This window comes from Cibotium barometz, chromosome 56 (assembly GCF_041138505.1).
Source record: "Cibotium barometz isolate CiBa-2024 chromosome 56, ASM4113850v1, whole genome shotgun sequence".
Lineage (NCBI taxonomy): Eukaryota > Viridiplantae > Streptophyta > Polypodiopsida > Cyatheales > Cibotiaceae > Cibotium > Cibotium barometz.
Window position 1 is genome coordinate 25345593 of NC_141101.1, and position 21713 is coordinate 25367305.

Sequence of the window (21713 nt, forward strand, 5' to 3'; positions counted from 1 at the left end):
TATCTAATTTACATGCAGGGGCGAGACGATGGTAGTTTCATCCAAGTGAAGGATCATAGGGTGGATAGTCGATGGATTGTCCCATATAACCCTTTTCTCTCTATGAGATACAAAACCCATATTAACATAGAAGTATGCTCTACCATTATAGCAGTGAAGTATTTGTATAATTATGTATACAAAGGACATGATAGAGCTACTATAGAGTTGCAAGATACACATGGGGTTATTGACGAGGTTAGTCAATATCTGGATGCACGGTACGTGTCCGTGTTAGAGGCTAGCACTTATACCAATATAATTTGCATGATGAAATGCCTGATATACAAAGGTTGCATGTTCATCTCCTGATGCACAATAATGTGATATTCAATGACCAAGATGATTTGTGTGATGTAATTAGTTGTGACAGAAACCAAAAAACTTCTCTCAACAACGAATGGTTCAAAGCTAATCAATTGTATGCATATGCAAATAGCTTGCTATATGTTGATTTTCCTTGCAAGTGGGTGTGGAATACAGCTCTTCAATCATGGACTAGAAGAAAAAAGGGAAATATAATTCGACGTATGTATAATGTTAGCCAGAGTGCAAGTGAGCAATGTTACTTACGCATGTTACTCACAGTGTGCAAAGGCTGTAAATCTTTTGAGGATGTACGAGCAGTGAATGGACATTTGTATCCCTATTTTAAGGCTACATGTGAAGCCAGAGGAATGCTGAAGAGTGCAAGTGAGCAATGTTACTTACGCATGTTACTCACAGTGTGCAAAGGCTGTAAATCTTTTGAGGATGTACGAGCAGTGAATGGACATTTGTATCCCTATTTTAAGGCTACATGTGAAGCCAGAGGAATGCTGAAGAGTGATGAGGAGTGGTATATGTGTCTTTAAAAGGCTGCATTTTAGAAAATAGGATTCCAACTGTGTCACTTGTTTGTCATTATACTGGCTTTTGTGAGCCTATATCCCCGGGACAGCTTTGGAACAAATTCTCCACGGAACTTTCAGATGATTTTTTTCATGCCTTGCAAAGCAGAGATGGTTCGTTGATGTTGGTGTTTGTCATTCTATAGCAAAGAATCAAGCTTTGTTGTACATGATGCAAGACCTCTTACAACAATATGGAAAGCGGCTACATGATTTTGAAGGATTTCCTAATCCTCGTAGATCAAGTGTTGCCACTGTCAACAATGGTTTGTTGATGGAAGATCTGATGTTTGATTCTGTTCAACAAGCCAATTTGTCTATTTCCATGGAAAGGAGTCTAAATAGTTATTAATTAAGAGCATTTGATACTATCCTTGAGGCTATTTCTTTGAACCAGGGTGGTGTATTTTTCCTTGATGGACCAGGTGGATCAGGCAAAACATATCATTATAATGCCTTGCTATATCGATTACGTGGAGAGAATCAAGTTGCATTGGCATGTGCATCATCTAGAATAGTTGCATTGTTACTTTCAAATGGTTGTATAGCACACTCACGTTTCAAAATCCCATTAGTTATTAATGCTTTCAACACATGTGGTATCAAAGCTAATAGCCCATTGGCTAAGGTGTTGAATCTTGCAAGGTTAATCATTTGGGAGATGAGGCTCTAATGATGCATTGGTACGCATATGAGGCTTTGGACAGGACATTGAAAGACATTATGCAAAGTGATATGGTGTTTGGTGGGAAAGTTATGCTCTTTGGTGGTGACTTCAAGTAAATCTTACCCGTTCGGCAAAGGGATCGCGTGAGGATATTGTTGATGCAATGTTCTGCCCGTTACATGTTTGGAGATATGTGAATATTTTAAAGCTCGCCCAAAACATGCGGGTCAGATAGAGTGCTTATGATTGTACATAACAAGAATTTGTTAAATGGACTTTACAAATTGGAGATGGCTCTATAGGGGCCATTCAAACAATCAAGGCAGAGTGGTAATTCCACCACGAATGTTGATCCATGGCAACTCCCTTTTGAGTTTGGTAGAATGGGTATACAAAGATCTTCTAAGAGTGGAGGATTATGCATGCTTCTTCAAATATTGTGCTATTCTTGAACCACGAAATGTAGAGGTTGATGAGATTAATGAACTAGCCTTGAGTGCATTACCCAGTCTTGAAAGAGAATACCTCAATGCAGATTTGGTTGTTTCTTCTGATGAGAATGACATAATATTGTATCCAATTGAGTACTTGAATAGTTTGAACTTAGGTGGTGGTTACCCTCCTCACTCCTTGCTTATAAAGATTAATGCTCCTATCATGTTGCTCCACAATTTAGACCCTGGTTGAGGGCTTTGTAATGATACCAGATTGATATGCTTTTTCAAAGACCGTGCTATTCTTGCACCATGAAATCTAGAGGTTGATGAGATCGAGTGCATTACTTAGTCTTGAAAGAGAATACCTCAGCGTAGATTCGGTTGTTTCTTCTAAGAATGACGTAATATTGTATCCAATTGAGTAGTGCTTGAACAATTTGAACTTAGGTGGTGGTTACCCTCCTCACCGCTTGCTTCTAAAGATTAATGCTCCTATCATGCTGCTCTGCAATTTGGATCCTCACGCGGGGACTTTGTAATGATACCAGATTGATATGCAAGCAATTTCACTCAAAGGTGATAGAAGCAGAAATCATTACAAGTACAAACATTAGATACATGGTCTTTATTCCTAGGATAATATTCATACTAACTATGCTTCAATTGCCTTTTGACATGAGAAGGAGACAATTTCTTGTGAGGTTAGTTTTTGGTATATCAATAAATAAGTCCCAAGGACAAACATTGAGTGTGTTGGGACTTTATTTGGCCACACAAGTATTCACACATGGACAATTGTACGTTGCTATGTCACGTGTTAGATTATTTGATGCAGTGAAAGTGTGTGTAAAGCTGTGGAACACAAAAGCAGCATAGAAGGTTCAAACGAAGTCCTCATAACCAATGTTGCCTACAAAGAGGTATTGCAAATGGCATGCAGAAGAATGTTAATGTAATCTATGCCCAAAAGGTAGAGAGCTATTGGATATAGCAGCCTACAAATGCATGAGATTATATTCATAGATATCTTTGTATCAATGAAGTAAGCATCTGAAAAAGGAGAATCTTTGCAAAGATGTGACATGTGCAATCTATGTTGTCTTTCAGTAAGCATGCATGCTTTGAAGTTTATTGATGTTTCTTTTAGAATGACAATTATTATATAGAGATGCGAATACATGAAGTTAAATAGGACATGGATGTAAAATCCTACTATTTATCTCACATTGATGCTACACTTTTTGGTAATATTGATTTGATACGTATAAATCTACTTACATTGTGCGGATTAAATGGTTAACATTGACGTAAAGCCACCATGTAGATCCACAATAGGGAGTGCCCCATCATTGCTCAAGGGGTGGTTCAAATTGTTGAGATGGATGAGTACTATTTGTTTTTTTAACATTTGGACAAGCAAATGTTTGCTTTTGACTTGCTTTTTTATATAGTGTCATTATTTATTTTTCTTGCTTGGCTTAAAATACTGAACGTCCATAGAGAGAGAGAGAGAGAGAGAGAGAGAGAGAGAGAGAGACCTCAAAGTCTAATGTAAATTATTAGTGTAGTGAGTGTTATATTTGATATTTGATATCATGGGTATATTAGGATGGATGTCAAATATTTCATTTTTTATTAGTGTTATATTTGATATCATGGGTATATTACTTAGGATGGATGTCAAATATTTCATTTTCATAATCATTGTTTTTCATAATCTATTTAATATCCATGGCTCAATGATATCTTGATATCTTGATATCCAAGCACTATTTCATCTCCTACTCACTATTGTCACTCTCATTAGCTGAGTCATGATCACCAAATACAATTCTCACATTTGTCCTCTCTCTCTCTCTCTCTCTCTCTCTCTCTCTCTCTCTCTCTCTCTCTCTCTCTCTCTAGCAAGATTGTCTCTCCTTTATGCGCCCCCAACCTGGGATGAATGAGGCGGTGCTGTTTCAGATGATTGTGCCCTTTGCACAACCGCTGAGGTCTCGGTCTGCACCAAAGCTGTAACCTCCGCAAGACCCACTTGCAGCCCATTCTGAGTGATTGGATACAAAGCCAACGCATCATTGTTTGCTCTCTCCACCTCCGCTTGTGTCTCTCGAACCCAACCCTCATCAAATGTGAATGAGTTGAACAACCCATGCATCCTTCCAAACCTCCCTCTTTTGTGTTTGTTCATCTATATTAGTCTTTGGTGTTGAGGCCTTTCTACCTCTCTTGGTCACGAGGGCTTTGTTGAAAACTTCAATCTCCTACACCTCTGCATCATCTGTTTGTTGGACTCTACATTTTATTGGAAGCTTTTTTACCTTTTTTGGGACAGAAACCCCAATCCACATCACTTCTCCCTTCTGGAGGCAAAGATGAGATCTCCATCTCTGCTTGTGAGGGTTGCGAACTTTGATGCACAAAGCGTAAACGCAAACGGTGAACCATCGAGAAAGCGGACAAAAGAAAAGTTCCTGGAACAAGTGGGGGACATGTAAATGCCGAGGATGAGGATGCGGGCAGTGTCAAACTATTGGTTGGAGTGACTGGCACATGCATGTCAGGAAAGTAGGATGCATGACCTAAACGCGTGGCACTGGGCCAATCAAATACCCCGCCATGCAACCCTGCCTTATACAGATAATACATAACAAAGAGATAATACAGAACAAAGATGATACAAAACATGCATAACAACATGCAGAGTTCTTATGAAGTGTTTAAGGATGGGAGCAAAAAAACGTAGAAAATACAGCATGCTAAGATTCCTATATTTTCTGTATAGGATGCTATGATTCCTGTTGTATAGAAAAAACGCAGAAAATACAACATGCTATGATTCTTGTTGCATATTTTCTATATAGGATGCAGAGTTCCTATGAAGTGTTGAAGGATGAGAGAAAAAAAATGCAGAAAATACAGCATGCTATGATTCCTATATTTTTTTTATTCCTTCTGTTGTATTTTCTACATAGCATGTTGTATTTTCTGCAATAGAAAAAACAGCAAGTAGAAACAAAAAAAAAAACGCAAGAAAATACAACATGCAGAAATGCAAAAAATACAATAGAAAAAATTACAGAAAAATACAACAGAAAAAAATGTAAAAAATACAACAGAAATTCCAACATGCAAAAACGCAAGAAAATACAGCATGCAAAAATGTAGAACCTCGTCATGTCTATACAACATGCAGAATATATAACATGCATCAGAAAATAAAGAAGATATGGAGTTTGAGGAGCAAGAAAAAAAAAACGCAGAATATACCTGGATGGAGATTGCTCTGCAAATCGATCTGGTGTGCTGAAAATTGGTCTGTAGTAGCAGCCCCCAAGCACAGAACCTGATTTATCATTGTAGAATGGCGGGAAGGAACGACTGCATAGTTCACCAACTAATCGCCGATTGGCTAGAGATAGGTGTGCCCAAGTTCGGGCAGCCAAGCTTGGCTGCCCACGCAAAGGCAAAACAGGAGGAGGAGGTGGAGGCCATGGTGGCATACGAGGAATGCAGGCGCGAGGCGGTGCGTAAGGCGCTAATGCATGGCGCCTGCATTCATTGGTCCAACGCCACGCGTTTAGTTGGGTGCGAGGTAGTGTGTAAAGTGCCTTAATTCATTGTGAGCAAATTGGGTGACTAGTAGCTAGTAGGGAGGTGATTTTTGTGAATATATCTATACAGGATTAAGGGAGAGTGGCCCTCCCTCCACGTGGGCAAAGGAGGGGGGCCTATTTCAAAATACTGCCTCCTCCTTACAAGCGTGACGTTCACGCTTGCATTTGAAAATACCCAGTCACGTCACGCTTGCATTTGAAAATTTGAAAATAGCCGGGTCCAATCAATTCCAGTCGCCTGCTGTTCCACGCCTGCTGTTCGCCTCGACCTCCACACGGTGCAGGTACGTTTCTAAGGTTCCCTCCACGTGCATTGTCTGCTTTTACTCCGTGTCCATTGTCTGCTTTTACTGCAAGACGTCTTTCATGTCGGGATTGCGATACAGAGAAACGTGGGTGGTGTTAGTGAGGATGGAGAGGTCACATGCAGTTCTGTGTAAGGCCATCGACAAGTATAGCCATTCATATGAGGGAAGGCAAAAATACAAAGATGAGAGGGACTGATAAAAAAACAAGATGACCTACATCTGCACGAATTTGTTTCAGCTTTTCTGCTCGCCATTCTGGATCCCACCATCTCTGTTGGCCACCTCCTCTCCCTCCTTCACCACCTCGGCCGCCTCCTCTCCCGCCACCGCCTCTGCCTCTTCCACCCTGTCGGTTTGGACCTCCCCCTCCTCCTCGCATGGCCATGGAGAACGCTTTTGACAGCTGACTCCTATGTTGCACCACTGAAACAGGGGATGGAACCGGAGGAGCAAAGGGACACCAAGATCTACAAAGCACAACTATGTTGAGCTGCAATCTGCATGGGTAAAAGGACAATTGCGTCAAAAATCTACAACCTGCAGCAACAACTAGGCAATCTGCAAGTGACAGCAAGCCACAATTAGGTCAAAATACGCAAGAGGATTCCTCATAGCATCAAAAACGCCCTAGAATATACATGCAACACACAGAGAGAGAAAAGAGAGCAAACACTGGCATGTTGGCACCGTGTTTGCTCTACCTGGACCCCATCGATGATACGCCTGTCGCCCACGTCGTAAGGGTGTCGTAAGGGTGCAGCGTCGGGTTGCAGCACATGTTCATAGCCCGCATCTGGGTGAGTTCTTCATGGCGTTGATGAGATGGAAGACGGAGCCGCCCATAGCCCGCATGGCCTGTTCCAACAACAAAAACAACTCCTCTGTTTGCATGCAACAACAGCTCCTCTGTGTTGCATGCAAACAAATTGTGAAGGTGGTGATTGTGAAGGTGCTTACATGAGAGTGGGGAGGCACGAAGGGCAAGTAGGGAGGCAGGGAGGGGCGCTGCTATGGAGGAGAGAAGAGAAAAAGGTTGAAAGAGACATTCTCTATGAGGACTTGGTCTTTGAGTAAGTCCACAGAGCTGTGAAATGCTGAGAGCTAGCTTTCTGGACTGACTCAAAGACCAAGTCCTCAAAGACAAAACACAAAACCAGAAACACAAGCCGACTCCAAGCCTGGACGTAGAGGCGGCACAGAGAGAGAGAGAGAGAGAGAGAGAGAGAGAGAGAGAGAGAGAGAGAGAGAGAGAGAGAGAGAGAGAGAGAGAGGGAGGAGAGAGAGAGAGAGGGAGGGAGGGAGGGAGGGAGATGATGCATGCATGTCCACCACGGCGCCCAGAAACAGTGAGAAGCTCTCTGCAAACCGACTCCAAGCCTGCAGCCAGCCTGGACGTAGATTCCACCAATGCGCCCAGAAACACTAAGAAGCTGCAAGCCGCCTCCAAGCCTTGACGTAGCCCAGAAACACTAAGAGCTTTGCCCAGAAACACTGAGAAGCTCTCTGCGTTTACGTGCAAGAAGCTGACTCCAAGCCTCTGTGCAAGAAGCCCCGACTCCAAGCCTCTGCGTAAAGGCGAAAGAGAGAGAGAGAGGGAGGGAGAGGGAGGGAGGTAGGCAGGGAGATGATGCATGCATGGCATGTTTCTCCACGTGGCGTAGAGGCGGTAGAGAGAGAAAGAGAGAGAGAGAGAGAGAGGGGGGGGGAGATGATGCATGCATGCGTTGACGTGGTAGAGAGAGAGAGAGAGTAAAATGATTTAAAATAAAAAGTGATTTATCTCTCTCTCTCTCTCTACGTCAATCCCCAGTTCCCCACGCGTTCACGTGGTAGAGAGAGAGAGAGAGAGAGAGAGAGAGAGAGAGAGAGAGTAAAATGATTTCTCTCTCTCTCTCTCTCTCTCTCTCTCTCTCTCTCTCTAAATCGTTTTACTCTCTCTCTCTCTCTCTCTCTCTCTCTCTCTCTCTCTCTCTCTCCCTCCCTAAAATAAAAACTGATTTATCTCTCTCTCTCTCTCTACGTATCTCTCTCTCTCTCTCTACGTCAATCCCCACGCATTCACGTGGTAGAGAGAGAGAGAGAGAGAGTAAAATGATTTAAAATAAAAAGTGATTTATCTCTCTCTCTCACTTTTTATTTTAAATCATTTTACACTCTCTCTCTCTCTCTCTCTCTCTCTCTCTCTCTCTCTCTCTCTCTCTCTCTCTCTCTCTCTCTCTCTCTCTCTCTCTCTCTCTCTCTCTCTCTACCGCCTCTACGTCAATATATATACAACAAAATAAATCACTTTTTTATTTTGAAAATCCAAAATCATTTTACTCTCTCGAGAAAGAGAGACAGAGAGGGAGAGAGAGAGAGAAGGAGCCGTTTGTATATATATATACAACAAAATAAATCACTGTTTATTTTGAAAATCCAAAATCATTTTACTCTCTCTCTCTCTCTCTCCCTCTGCCGCCTCTACGTCAATGCATGGTGGTGGACATTTAGAAACTTATATATATATATATATATATATATATATATATATATATATATATATATATATATATATATATATAGAGAGAGAGAGAGAGAGAGAGAGAGAGAGAGAGAGAGAGAGAGAGAGAGAGATTTGAATTATACATTTTATTCGAAAGAATCGTATGTTTTCAGTAAAAATTTAATCGAATAATTTGAAGAAACTTATTGTACGATAGAATGTTACTAATATATAAGCCAGCCAGATTTGATATTTTTGTTGTTGTGAAACTTTACTGAACTTTTCCTCTTTGTAGAGTAAGAATGTAAAACTTACAAATGGATATTTAAATATTAAAATTATATATTTTCTTAAGCATAATTTTTCATTTATAAGTGAATAGTCTATTACATATTTTTAATATTCTAGATTACATTTTTGAAGTGAATAGTCTATTAAATATTTTTCCTCTTTGTAGAGTAAGAATGTAAAACTTGAAAATGAATATTAAAATATTAAAATTATATATTTTCTTGAGCATAAATTTTCATTTAGAAGCTTAAGGGAGACTGGCCCTCCCTCCACGTGTTTTGTTATACACACACACACACACACACACACACACACATATATATATATATAGAGAGAGAGAGAGGGAGAAAGTGTAGAATAATTTGGGTTTTTTAATTAAAAAATGATTGAGAAAAAGTGGTTGCATTTTTGCTAGCCTTCAAATTTTTAAAAATTTTGGTTATTCTATGTATGCCAGGCACCTCAGTTTGCTAGCTTTGAGCTCCACGTGGTCGTGCCTTCGCCTCCTCGAGCTCCTCAACCGCCTTTGTAGAGTAAGAATGTAAAACTTAAAAATGGATATTTAAATATTAAAATTATATATTTTCTTAAGCATAATTTTTCATTTATAAGTGAATAGTCTATTAAATATTTTTAATATTCTAGATTACATTTTTGAAGTGAATAGTCTATTAAATATTTTTCCTCTTTGTAGAGTAAGAATGTAAAACTTAAAAATGGATATTTAAATATTAAAATTATATATTTTCTTAAGCATAAATTTTCATTTAGAAGCTTAAGGGAGATTGGCCCTCCCTCCACGTGTTTTGTTACACACACACACACACACACACACACACATATATATATATATATACATATACATATATATATATATATATATATATAGAGAGAGAGAGAGAGAGAGTGTGTGTGTAGAATAATTTGGGTTTTTTAATTAAAAAATCATTGAGAAAAAGTGGTTGCATTTTGGCTAGCCTTCAAATTTTTAAAATTTTTGGTTATTCTATGTATGCCAGGCACCTCAGTTTGCTACCTTTGAGCTCCACGTGGTCGTGCCTTCGCCTCCTCGAGCTCCTCGACCGCCTTTGCCTCCTCCAAGTGCAAACCAGAACTGGTACTGCGCTGCTACCTTGAACTCGATGCAATTGTATACATGAGTGTTGTAATGAATTGTTTTATAATTAATGATTCAACCTAATATAAACATCAATTCAAAACCTTCCTAAAAAGTCAAAGACTGATGACTTTTGATTAATGTGATAAAGATTTGGATTGTTTTGTTTTAAATAAAATATTTATTTATATAGAATATATATATATATATATATATATATATATAGAGGACTACCTAAAGATTTCAAACAAAATGTATTATATATATTTATCTATACCTTAAACTCGATGCATTCATGGATGGGAGAGGAGGCTATTCACATGAACGGCTTGATGTCAACGGTGTGGCCAACGGCAGCCCCTTCGCCATGGCAGAAGGAAACGATCGATCACTGTCTTGGTTTTTGTTGTGATACCTGAGAAGCCCATGGGACCAAATCCCTTCTGCATTGCATTGCCCCTCATACCTCTTATGCTCGAATTATTGACATACACGCCTTCAAGAACAGATTCCTTTATGAAAGTTGGCACAGTATGTGTCCTCTACATGGGGAACATGCATGTTGTTCAAACAATGTGTCCTCTACATGGGGAACATGCATGTTGTAATGAATTGTTTTATAATTAATGATTCAACGTAATATAAACATCAATTCAAAACGTTCCTAAAAAGTCAAAGACTGATGACTTTTGATTAATGTTTGATAAAGATTTGGATTGTTTTGTTTTAAATAAAAGATTTATTTATATAGAATAAATAATATATATATATATATATATATATATATATATATATATATATAGAGGACTACCTAAAGATTTCAAACAAAATGTATTATATATATTTATCTATACCTTGAACTCGATGCATTCATGGATGGGAGAGGAGGCTATTCACATGAACGGCTTGATGTCAACGGTGTGGCCAACGGCAGTCCCTTCGCCATGGCAGAAGGAAACGATCGATCACTGTCTTGGTTTTTGTTGTGATACCTGAGAAGCCCATGGGACCAAATCCCTTCTGCATTGCATTGCCCCTCATACCTCTTATGCTCGAATTATTGACATACATGCCTTCAAGAACAGATTCCTTTATGAAAGTTGGCACAGTATGTGTGCTCTACATGGGGAACATGCATGTTGTTCAAACAATGTGTCCTCTACATGGGGAACATGCATGTTGTAATTAATGATTCAACGTAATATAAACATCGATTCAAAACGTTCCTAAAAAGTCAAAGACTGATGACTTTTGATTAATGTTTGATAAAGATTTGGATTGTTTTGTTTTAAATAAAAGATATATTTATATAGAATAAATAAATATATATATATATATATATATAGAGGACTACCTAAAGATTTCAAACTCACATGATATTTTACATATTCGTAGGTGAATCCCTTGGGCCCGCACTCTCATCCATCTTTTTAAATGAGTTTCCTAAAAGCTAAAATTAGGTGAACCGCCTTCAGACATATATAGATATATATACAAATACATATACATATATATATGTATGTATATGCATATACATATATATATATATACATATACAAATACATATACAACCATATATGTATGTATATGCATATGCATATGCATATGCATATACATATACATATATATATATACATATAGATACATATACATATACATCATGTGGATACCTTTTTACCATTCATTCACTTGAGCGTAGTTGGGTCTTAATCTATTCTACGTACGTGTCATTTAGTTTCTGATTCACCGTTTCGATTATTTTCATAATCCATTAAGAAATAAAATTTAAAAAATATTTCATTAATATATTTCTTAATGATGTACAGTATGGATAACGAGGGGGAAATTGTGAGGTGTTCCATGGACGTTCAGGATAGAGGCCATTGTGCAGAGTATTCAAGACCTCAACAATCTGAGGTAAGAGAAGATAATGAGAAGACTCAACAAATAATGCATGCTTTTAAGCAATGCCAGAGGAAACTAAAAACCTCTACTAAGTGGGTGCGACGTAACCATGGTAAGAAGACTCGAAATGGAAAGAAGACAATAAATGTAACATCAGAGAATATACTCCATTTGGTCAATGACACAAACTCCCATGTGTTAAATGTGGAGAGCTTGATTGTTGGTCTTGGTCAGTGCATAAGAAATCATGGAAGTGGGGAGAGCAGTTCAACTCGAGAATCAGTTTCTGCCATTATAAGTAACAATCACGAGATTAAGGATATTGTCGAAGCTACCTACCTCCACGTAATGGATACATGTGGTGCTTTCGGAGCACACCTATGTGATATTGGTTGTCGAAAGACAATTGATGCTATAAAAGAGCAACAAGACAAGTTAAGTGCCCATGTTGATAGGCTTGGAATGGAAGTATCAAGCCTTAAAGTAACATTGAATAGGTTTGGGGCTTTGCTTACCCAAATGAGTCGTAGATTGCAAACACGTGGAATGTAATTACTCAATTGGTTCACCAATTAGGAGTTGATCTTATGATCCTTTTATAACACTTATGACACTATTATTTTTTTGTAAGTTTGGGCTCTAAGTACTCTAATGATAATGATGGTCGTTTACTTACCAAAATGAGTTATAGATTGTAAACACGTGGAATGTAATTATTCATTTGGTTCACCGATAAGAAGTTTTTGTTATGATCCTTTTGTAATGCTTATGACAGTATTTTCTTTTTGTAACTTTGGGCTCTAAGTACTCGAATGATAATGATGGTTCTTTTTGTCTCTCAGATATCATTGAGAGAGAGAGAGAGAGAGAGAGAGAGAGAGAGAGAGAGAGAGAGAGAGAGACAGATTGATTTATATATGTGGATATAATCTCTTAGTATTTATATGGAGATTATAGAGAATGTCTCTTTTAATGGTTTTTTATAGGAAATTCTCTTTTTATGGCTTTTTGTCTCTTATATGTACATGGGGGGAAGAGAGAGAGAGAGAGAGAGAGAGAGAGAGAGAGAGAGAGATTTCTAAGCTTGGTTTGGTCATTGGTAGACATTGGATGTTGATTTTATAATGTTTTTGTAATATTTGTGACATTGTTATTATCTTTTTATAAGTATATATGTAATGTTTTATGATTATAGATTTTGTCTGTTATTTTTATAAATGTAAGTTTTAAGGAAAACTGTGAAATGAAGTTAAGGGGATGGAAAGAGCTCTCATCTATTCTACTTTGTGGATCAATGTAGGTACATTAGCTTTTCATAGGACTGCCATATTGTTGATTTGTCATATAGTTTGGGTCTTCCTTAGTCTTTTGAGGTAAGCTGCCAAAACTTTACTTTATTTTTGTTTTTCTTCTTAATTGTATGTTTATTTTTAGAATTTATGATTTTTAAATACGAATAGTTCGATATAGTTTGATAAGAGCATAAGGATTTTAATGCTCATGAGAAAAGATGAAACTTGGCAAAGATCAAATAAGTTTATGACATTTATTTACCTACATATAAGCACAATCTAGCTTGAGTCAAAGGGATGGATATATATATATATACATGTATATATATATATATGCATATATATATATATATATATATATACATGTATATATATATATATATATATATATATATATATATATATATATATGCATATATATATATATATATATATATGCATATATATATATATATATATATGTATATATATATATTCATGTATATACATGTATACACACATATATATATATATATACATGTATATATAGATGTATATATACATGTATATACACATGAATATATAGATGTATATATATATATATATATATATATATATATATATATACATGTATATATATATGTGTGTGTGTGTGTGTGTGTGTGTGTATATATATATATATATATATATATATATATATATATATATATATATATATATATATATATATATATATACATGTATATATATATATATACATGTATATATATATGTATAGATATATATACACATGAATATATAGATGTATATATATATATATATGTGTGTGTGTGTGTGTGTGTGTGTGTGTGTGTATATGTATATATATATGTGTGTGTGTGTATATATATATATATATATATATTTACATGTATATATATATGTATATACATGTATATATACATGTATATATATATATATATACATGTATATATATATGTATATATATATATATATATATATATATACACACATGTATATATGTATATATATATATATATGTATATATATATATATATCTATACATATATATATACATGGATATACATCTATATATACACGTATATATATATTCATGTATATACATGTATATACACATGTATATATAGATGTATATATATACATATATATATGTATGGTGTGTGTGTGTATATATATATATATATATACATATACATGTGTATATACCCACTTGAGACTAGACCGCTTAACGTCGACTTAGAGGATTATTTCTACCCAATCGATGGGGAGACTTGAACCCAGGTGGGTAAATGTCATCCCAAGACAGAGAGAGAGAGAGAGAGAGAGAGAGAGAGAGAGAGAGAGCTTTTTAATCTTTTAGTATGTATGTGAAGATTGGAGAAAATCTCATGAGGGATTGTATATTATGTGTATACACAAATATTATAGAAAAAATATTGCTATTTTTATTCAATGTTTACTATTTTATAATAAAGAAACTGACTTTACTATTTTATAATAAAGAAACTGACTTTACTATTTTATGATGGAATTAGGTTTATAGCAAGAATGGTAGAGACACGTAGTTTGAGGCGTCCTCTTCAGACCATTTCCTTGAATGCTCCAAGGAAAAGAAGAAGAAATGAAAAAATAAAATGTGCACAGGAGTCAAGGGATAGTGAACCTCATTGTTGTGATGCAAGGATGCATAATGTTAGCTGTAATACCGGTGATGTATTGATGCAAGAGACTCATAGGATTCTTGCAGAAAACGATACCTTTTGTGCACAAAGACAAGTAGCAAAAGAAACTTTGATGTGTTTACCTCAATCTAGCACTAAGAGGTCTCAAATTGCCCTGGGTGGAGATAAAAGGATATCTAACAAGAGTGCTAGAAGTGTTCACCGTGAAATTGCTAGGAATAGGACTCTTTTGAAAGAAATAACAAGGGAAATGGCAAGTGGAGTTTATTCAGGGATATCACTGGTTGAAAGTTTGAGACTTACAAGAAGGTACCGTCGCTTCATCGCTAGAAATAGGACCTCTTATAATGCAGCTAGAAGAGTAAATGAGGGTAATGCAATTACAATGTGTTCCTTTTTTGCCCATGAAGAGAGAGAAGTACCATTTGCTAATACAATAAGAAGGGAGAGTATCGAAGAGATTCCCTCTTATGTATTTGAAAAAAGAAAGGGAGGGATTTTGTCTATCCTCCATGAACTCCCGCCCGTACAAGGTACACATGCAGCTACTTGGCCTTTGGTATATTCGTGCACTTTAAGTCACTCATTAGGAGGGATGACACATGAGTGTCGGTTTTGTGGAGCACAGTTATGGGCAAGTGAAAAGAAGATGAGTTGTGGACAGGTTCTTGGCAAATATTGTTGTAAACATGGGCGTATGTCTGTTCCTTCACTTGCTGAACCACCTGAGCCATTAAGATCTCTTTTGATTGGTAGTGACACTACAAGTAAAAAATTTCGAGAAAACATCAGGGCTTATAATAGTGTGTTGGCTTTTTCATCATTGGGTGCACAAATAGATGACTCTCTCTTTCACAATAGTAGTGTCTATACTTTCAAGGTGCATGGGACTGTTTATCATCGGATTGGGTCCTTGGTCCCCAATAATATGTACAATCCTAAGCCACAGTTTGCACAGTTGTATGTGTTTGATACTGAGCACGAATTACAAAATCGACTAGGTGTCATGAATGGATTGGAATCCACAACCCTAGAAGCACTTCAATCGATGATGCACACTTCTAATCCATTTGCACAAGCTTTTAAGTATGTGGGAAGAATGTTGAGTGACAATCCAAGTTTGGATTTGAAAATGACTATATGTGAGACGAAATCCACATCTAGGCAGTACTCAATGCCAACAGCTTCGGAGATTGCTGGTATCATGATTGGTCAAGGTGATGATCATAATGTTGGTCGTCGTGATATTTTATTGCATACTCGAGAAGGCACATGCAAACACATCTCTAATTTGCATAGGTGCTATATGCCTCTTTTGTACGTCATGTTATTTCCAAGAGGGGAGGATGGATGGCACTTGAGAATCCCTTATGCTGATGCACAAGTGAGTGCATTGAGAAATGGTCATTGTGTGACTCAACGACAATACTATGCTTGCTACGTGGTGGAAGGTTGTTGCAACAGTTTTTGATGCCTATTTGCAGTGTTGAAGAGTCACGATTATCTTGGCTACGCCATAATCAAAAAAGTTTGCATTCAGAGGTTTATAGTGGTTTAGCAGACATGCTTCATGTGGAAGGAAGTGGAAGTGGTATTGCAGGAAGGACAGTGGGAAGTAGAATAGTGTTACCTTCCAGTTTTACTGGTGGGCCACGACAAATGTATCAACTTTATCAGGATGCCATGGCAATTGTTCGTTCAAAGGGCAAGCCCGATTTATTCATTACTTTCACCTGTAACCCAAAGTGGCCAGAGGTATTAGATGCTTTACTCCCAGGGCAAAGTGCATGTGACCGGCCTGATTTGACTACTAGAGTATTTCACCAAAAACATTCAGATATGATGAAAAATATCGTGAAGAAGGACCTCTTTGGTAAGGTGATTGGACATGTGAGTGTCATTGAGTTCCAAAAAAGAGGATTGCCTCATTCACACACGTTATTGATCTTGGATAGTGCCCATAAACCTAAGACTCTCCAAGACTATGACAGATTAGTATGTGCCGAATTGCCTAACAAGCAAATGTTTCCTGCTCTGCATGATGTCGTGTTGCATTGCAATATCCATGGGCCCTGTGGGCCATTCAATCCAAGTGCAATTTGTATGGATAAAGGGAAATGCACAAGGAACTATCCACGAGCTTTTGCACAAGAGACTACTGTGGATGAGAGTGGTTACCCCGTGTATATGCGTCGAAATGATGGAAGAACTGTGGCATTGAAAAAGTGTAATGTTGATAATAGATGGGTTGTGCCATATAACCCTTATCTTTCAATCACATATAATGCTCATGTAAATGTGGAAATATGCTCAACAATATCAGCAGTGAAATATCTTTACAAGTACATATACAAGGGGCATGACAGAGCAACAATAAGATTTAGCACTGTACAAGGTGGGGATGTTAATGCTGCTTGCGTAGTCGATGAGATTCAGAGGTATTTGGATGCACGTTACGTCTCTGCATCAGAGGCATGTTGGAGACTCTTTGAGTATGATTTACACAATGAGAAGCCTGATGTGCAACGGTTGCAGGTACACTTAGATGGGGGTCATCATATTATCTTCAGAGATGATGATAATATTGCAGATGTTTTTCAGAGGGAAAATGTAGGCAAGACTACTATGACTGAATGGTTTACCTGTAATCAACAACATCCTGAAGCAAACAATACATTGTATAGTGATTTCCCTCAACAATGGGTTTGGAACTCCAGGTTGAAGAAATGGACCAAAAGAAAGATTGGAAACACTATAGGGCGCATGTACTTTGTAGCTCCTTTGGCAGGTGAGGCATACTATGTTCGCCTACTTCTTACAATATGTAAAGGATCTAAGTCATTTGAAGATTTGCGTTCGCTCAATGGTCACATCTATCCTTCTTTCAAGGCAGCTTGCATTGCCAGAGGGATACTGGAAGATGATTCTGAATGGGTTGCATGTATGGAGGAAGCATCATCTATGCAAAATGCCTTGCAATTAAGATGTCTTTTTGGTACTATATTGATATTTTGTGAGCCTTCCTGTCCAGGAATATTGTGGAAGAGATTTCGAGAAGAAATGATAGAAGATTTTCTATACCAGTTATCGAGAAGCAGGGGTCAGTTTATTGGTATTGAACAATTAGCTGAAACTCATGCACTACTACATTTGGAAGAAATTCTTCGTGCTCAGAGACGGACATTGGCAGATTTTGAAGGGATGCCTGAACTAAACAGAATTGATTTGGAAGTCTTGGGTGAAAATACATTGCTTTTGGAAGAGAGATCTTTTGATACTGTGGAACAATATAACCTGTCAAGTGCTATGGAGTCAACTTTAACAGATAGCCAGCGTGTTGCTTTCGATGCTGTAATGCATGCAATTGCGACAGATGCAGGTGACATTTTTTTCCTGGATGGTCCGGGGGGATCGGGCAAGACCTATTTGTATAATTGCTTGCTTGCGCGAGTACGTGGACAAGGGTATGTTGCTTTGGCCACTGCATCGTCAGGTATTGCTTCTCTACTCTTGGCGAATGGACGTACTGCACATTCTAGATTCAAGATACCTCTGGAGCTAAACAATTCTTCAACTTGCAAAATCCCTGTACATGGACAACTTGCTGAGGTTTTGAGAGTTTGTAAGCTCATTATTTGGGATGAATGGATATAAAATTGAGGCTCAGCACTTCGTTCACATTGTGTGGGGGCTAGGTGATGGCCTCTATAACACCACCAATAGACACACAAGAAGAAAACGTGTAAGGATCAGAACTTGGAGACCCTAGGATCCTAGCTCAAATGACAGCATCAACTCAGGCTCAATCCCCTAACCTCTGGCGGCTAACACAAATGGGAACCTCTACACCTTTCAGTATGACCTAACCACTACCTCCAACCATCCTCCACTATCACACCTTAACTTCAAAACTTCAAATATTTCACCCAAAAGTCTCTTAGGACCACAGCTGACGAGTAGCTGACCTAAATCTCTCAGGACCACAGCTGACGAGTAGCTGACCTAAATCTCTCTCAGCCCCAGACAACCCCAGACAAATCATATATTAATTGTACTCAAAAGAAACACAATTTGATGACCCGATACCAAAACAAATGTATGCCAACATTAGAACCAATGATTCATCGTTATGCTTTCGAAGCATTGGATAGGAGCTTACAAGATGTATTATTCTCAGATAAGCCATTTGGTGGAAAGATTGTATTAATGGGAGGAGATTTTAGACAAATCTTGCCTGTTATTATGAAGGGAAGACGTGAGGATATTGTTAATGCAGCATTGTGTCGTTCCTTTCTATGGAACTCTATCAAAGTTCTAAAGTTACCTGGAAATATGCGTATTCAATCAAGCAATACTAATGGATGCAATGAGTTTAAACAGTGGGTCATGAATATTGGGAATGGAGTGGATTGTAGCAATGATAATACGATGGTGACACTACCAAGTAATATGGTCTTGCAAAGATCGAGTCTTAAAGACTTGGTACATTGGGTATACTCTGAATTGGCTATCACTACGACATATGCTTCATACTTTAGTGAGCGTGCTATTCTTGCTCCGATAAACAGTCAAGTGGATATTGTGAATAAGACAGCTTTGGATGCAATGCCTGGTGAGCCTAAGCAATATTTCAGTGCAGATTCAATTCTTGAAAATGATGAAAATTCATTCCTGTATTCCATAGAATTTTTGAACACAATCGACCTTCGGGGCAGATATCCACCTCACTGCTTGGTTTTAAAGTTAGAAGCTCCTGTTATTTTGCTTCGTAACTTGGATCCAAGACGTGGACTCTGTAATGGTACGCGGATGATATGTAAGGCCTTTCACTCTAAAGTCTTGGAGACTGAAATCATCACTGGTACTAAAGTTGGTGAAAGAGTATTTCTTCCACGGATTACCTTTATATGCAGCGAGGCCCAACTACCATTCACCATGAGGAGGAGACAGTTTCCCGTGCGGCTGGCATTTGGCATGTCAATAAACAAATCACAAGGCCAAACCCTAAATGTCTTGGGGTTGTATTTGGTGACTCCAGTGTTTACTCATGGACAACTGTATGTCGCGTTGTCACGAGCACGGTCTCCTCATGCTGTTAAGGTGTTACTTGAGGATAACGCTAATGTGGAGTGTTCATTTGATGATCTTCAAAGTTATACACCTACAACAAACAATATTGTTTATAAGGAGATCTTAATGACTTCAGAGTGACAAGTCAGGTTTCTTATTTAAGTTCTGCAATTTGATTAATTTTGTTGTGATTTCTTTTTTTATACATATTTGTCCATGGTAAAAGTACCTATTTTTGTTGTTTATGTTTTGACAGACATGTCTAAGATTACCTTTACATTGGACATGCCTTTGTCGAGGATAGTACGTGAGTTTTTCTCTATATTTGCTTAACTTTTCTTGATTACAAAGTATGGAACATGACATTCTATACTAATGTCTATCTGTATACAGAGCCACCGCTATGGTCAGCTCCTATTACTGCAGGTCACGTAGCAGGGATTATGATTGATGCTTATAGGGATGGGTAAGTATAAGTGTAATTGTTAGGCATTGTATGAATATTTTTTGAACCTATATATAAATAATTATATAACCTATTTGTTATGCTTTGATTTTAGGATATTACATGACATTGATACGTTTATGGTAAGAGTTGTCGACGAAGGCATTGAGATGTACGGGATTGGTGTTCCTGATGAGGAGTGGGGTGTCTATTTGTTTTGGAGAGAGATGGACAGATGCTTTGCATCATTTGAGGGGTATTCAGTACCCGATGAGTGGTTGTTTCTTACATCCATCATGGCCATTGGTATTCGTTATGCGTTTTATACTAGAGCTCCTCATGTACCATTTACTCGATGTTCTATTGTACGAGATAATTTTGATTATGTTTTTCTATTATAAGATTTTTTTGAGATTTTATTTATCGATGTGTCGTTATGTGCAGATTTGATTTATCATTGTTTCGTTTGTGCAGGTCCTTTGCATTCATCGATAGTAGAGCATGTGCGGGATGGATCACCGCTTTACAATAGAGAGCGTATTGTGATGAGGAGACAATTGAATGATCCTTCTCACAAGAGAAGAATTCAATTTGTTGATTCTGACATTACTGACTGAGAATACGTATTTTGTGGTGCATTTTGAGAATATGTAATATTGGTCCTTTTTTGCATCTTCGTATGCTACATTACTATGATATTTTTGTTTTCGCCATAAATCTACGAGACATGGATGTTATTTTGAGATATGTATATATAAAGTCACTTGAAATAATGTATTGTGTTTACTTAAAACATGACCTAAATTGGAAAAACTGAGTTTATTTTTTCTAGAACTCTACCTGTCGGCCGCAGCAACGCGCGGGTCCAATACTAGTATATTTGAACTCGTGTGTTCAATTTTAATTTAGCATATATTTTTTGAATGAGGCCTTGATCATTTTCGCCATAGCTAGGACTCAGGATAGCTTTATTACTCCTGCGTTTGGAGGACATAGGGGCAACGAGGACGAGTCCTGCAGGAGTCACCATGCAGGCTCGCAGAAACCAGCTCTCCTGTGTGGAATCCACACGCCAGCTTAGTTCCATACCTTCCTTCCTCACCAAAAAAAAATCGTTTCTATGCAAAACCTTCGTTCTCCGTGTTGCTGAAACGACCCTGCAGTTCGAAGGACACAACCCAAGTTGGGAGCTTCCCCGGACTGTGCGATTTAAGAGCTTCTTCCGCAACACCAGGTAGCTTTCAACATCTGTTGCTTCAATGAATGTAAATTTGTATTCAAATTTTTGTTCTTAACAAGCCATAACTCTATAGTGGTGTGAGTATATTTGCCTGAAAATAGGTGAAGTGTTTCTTAAATACTGTCACATATCATTTTTGGAAATTTGTCAATCTTTGAGTTAATTTAGGGGGTTTACAGAACATGGGTGGAAGCACTTGTGTGTGTGTAGAAAAAGTGGAATGAATCCCAA

At 37.7% G+C, this 21713-nt stretch overlaps 1 protein-coding gene across 2 annotated transcripts in view; it reads left to right on the forward strand.

The window, feature by feature from the left end:
* Positions 1–21144: 21144 nt before the first annotated feature.
* The window catches only part of SCY2 (SecY protein transport family protein), a 119843-nt gene continuing 119274 nt past the window's right edge, over positions 21145–21713 (forward strand). For both annotated transcript variants that reach the window (XM_086790984.1, XM_086790985.1), the window contains exon 1: positions 21145–21476. In XM_086790984.1, the coding sequence (XP_086647110.1) occupies positions 21271–21476 (206 nt within the window). In that variant the 5' untranslated portion in view covers positions 21145–21270. The remainder of the gene's footprint in view (positions 21477–21713) is intronic.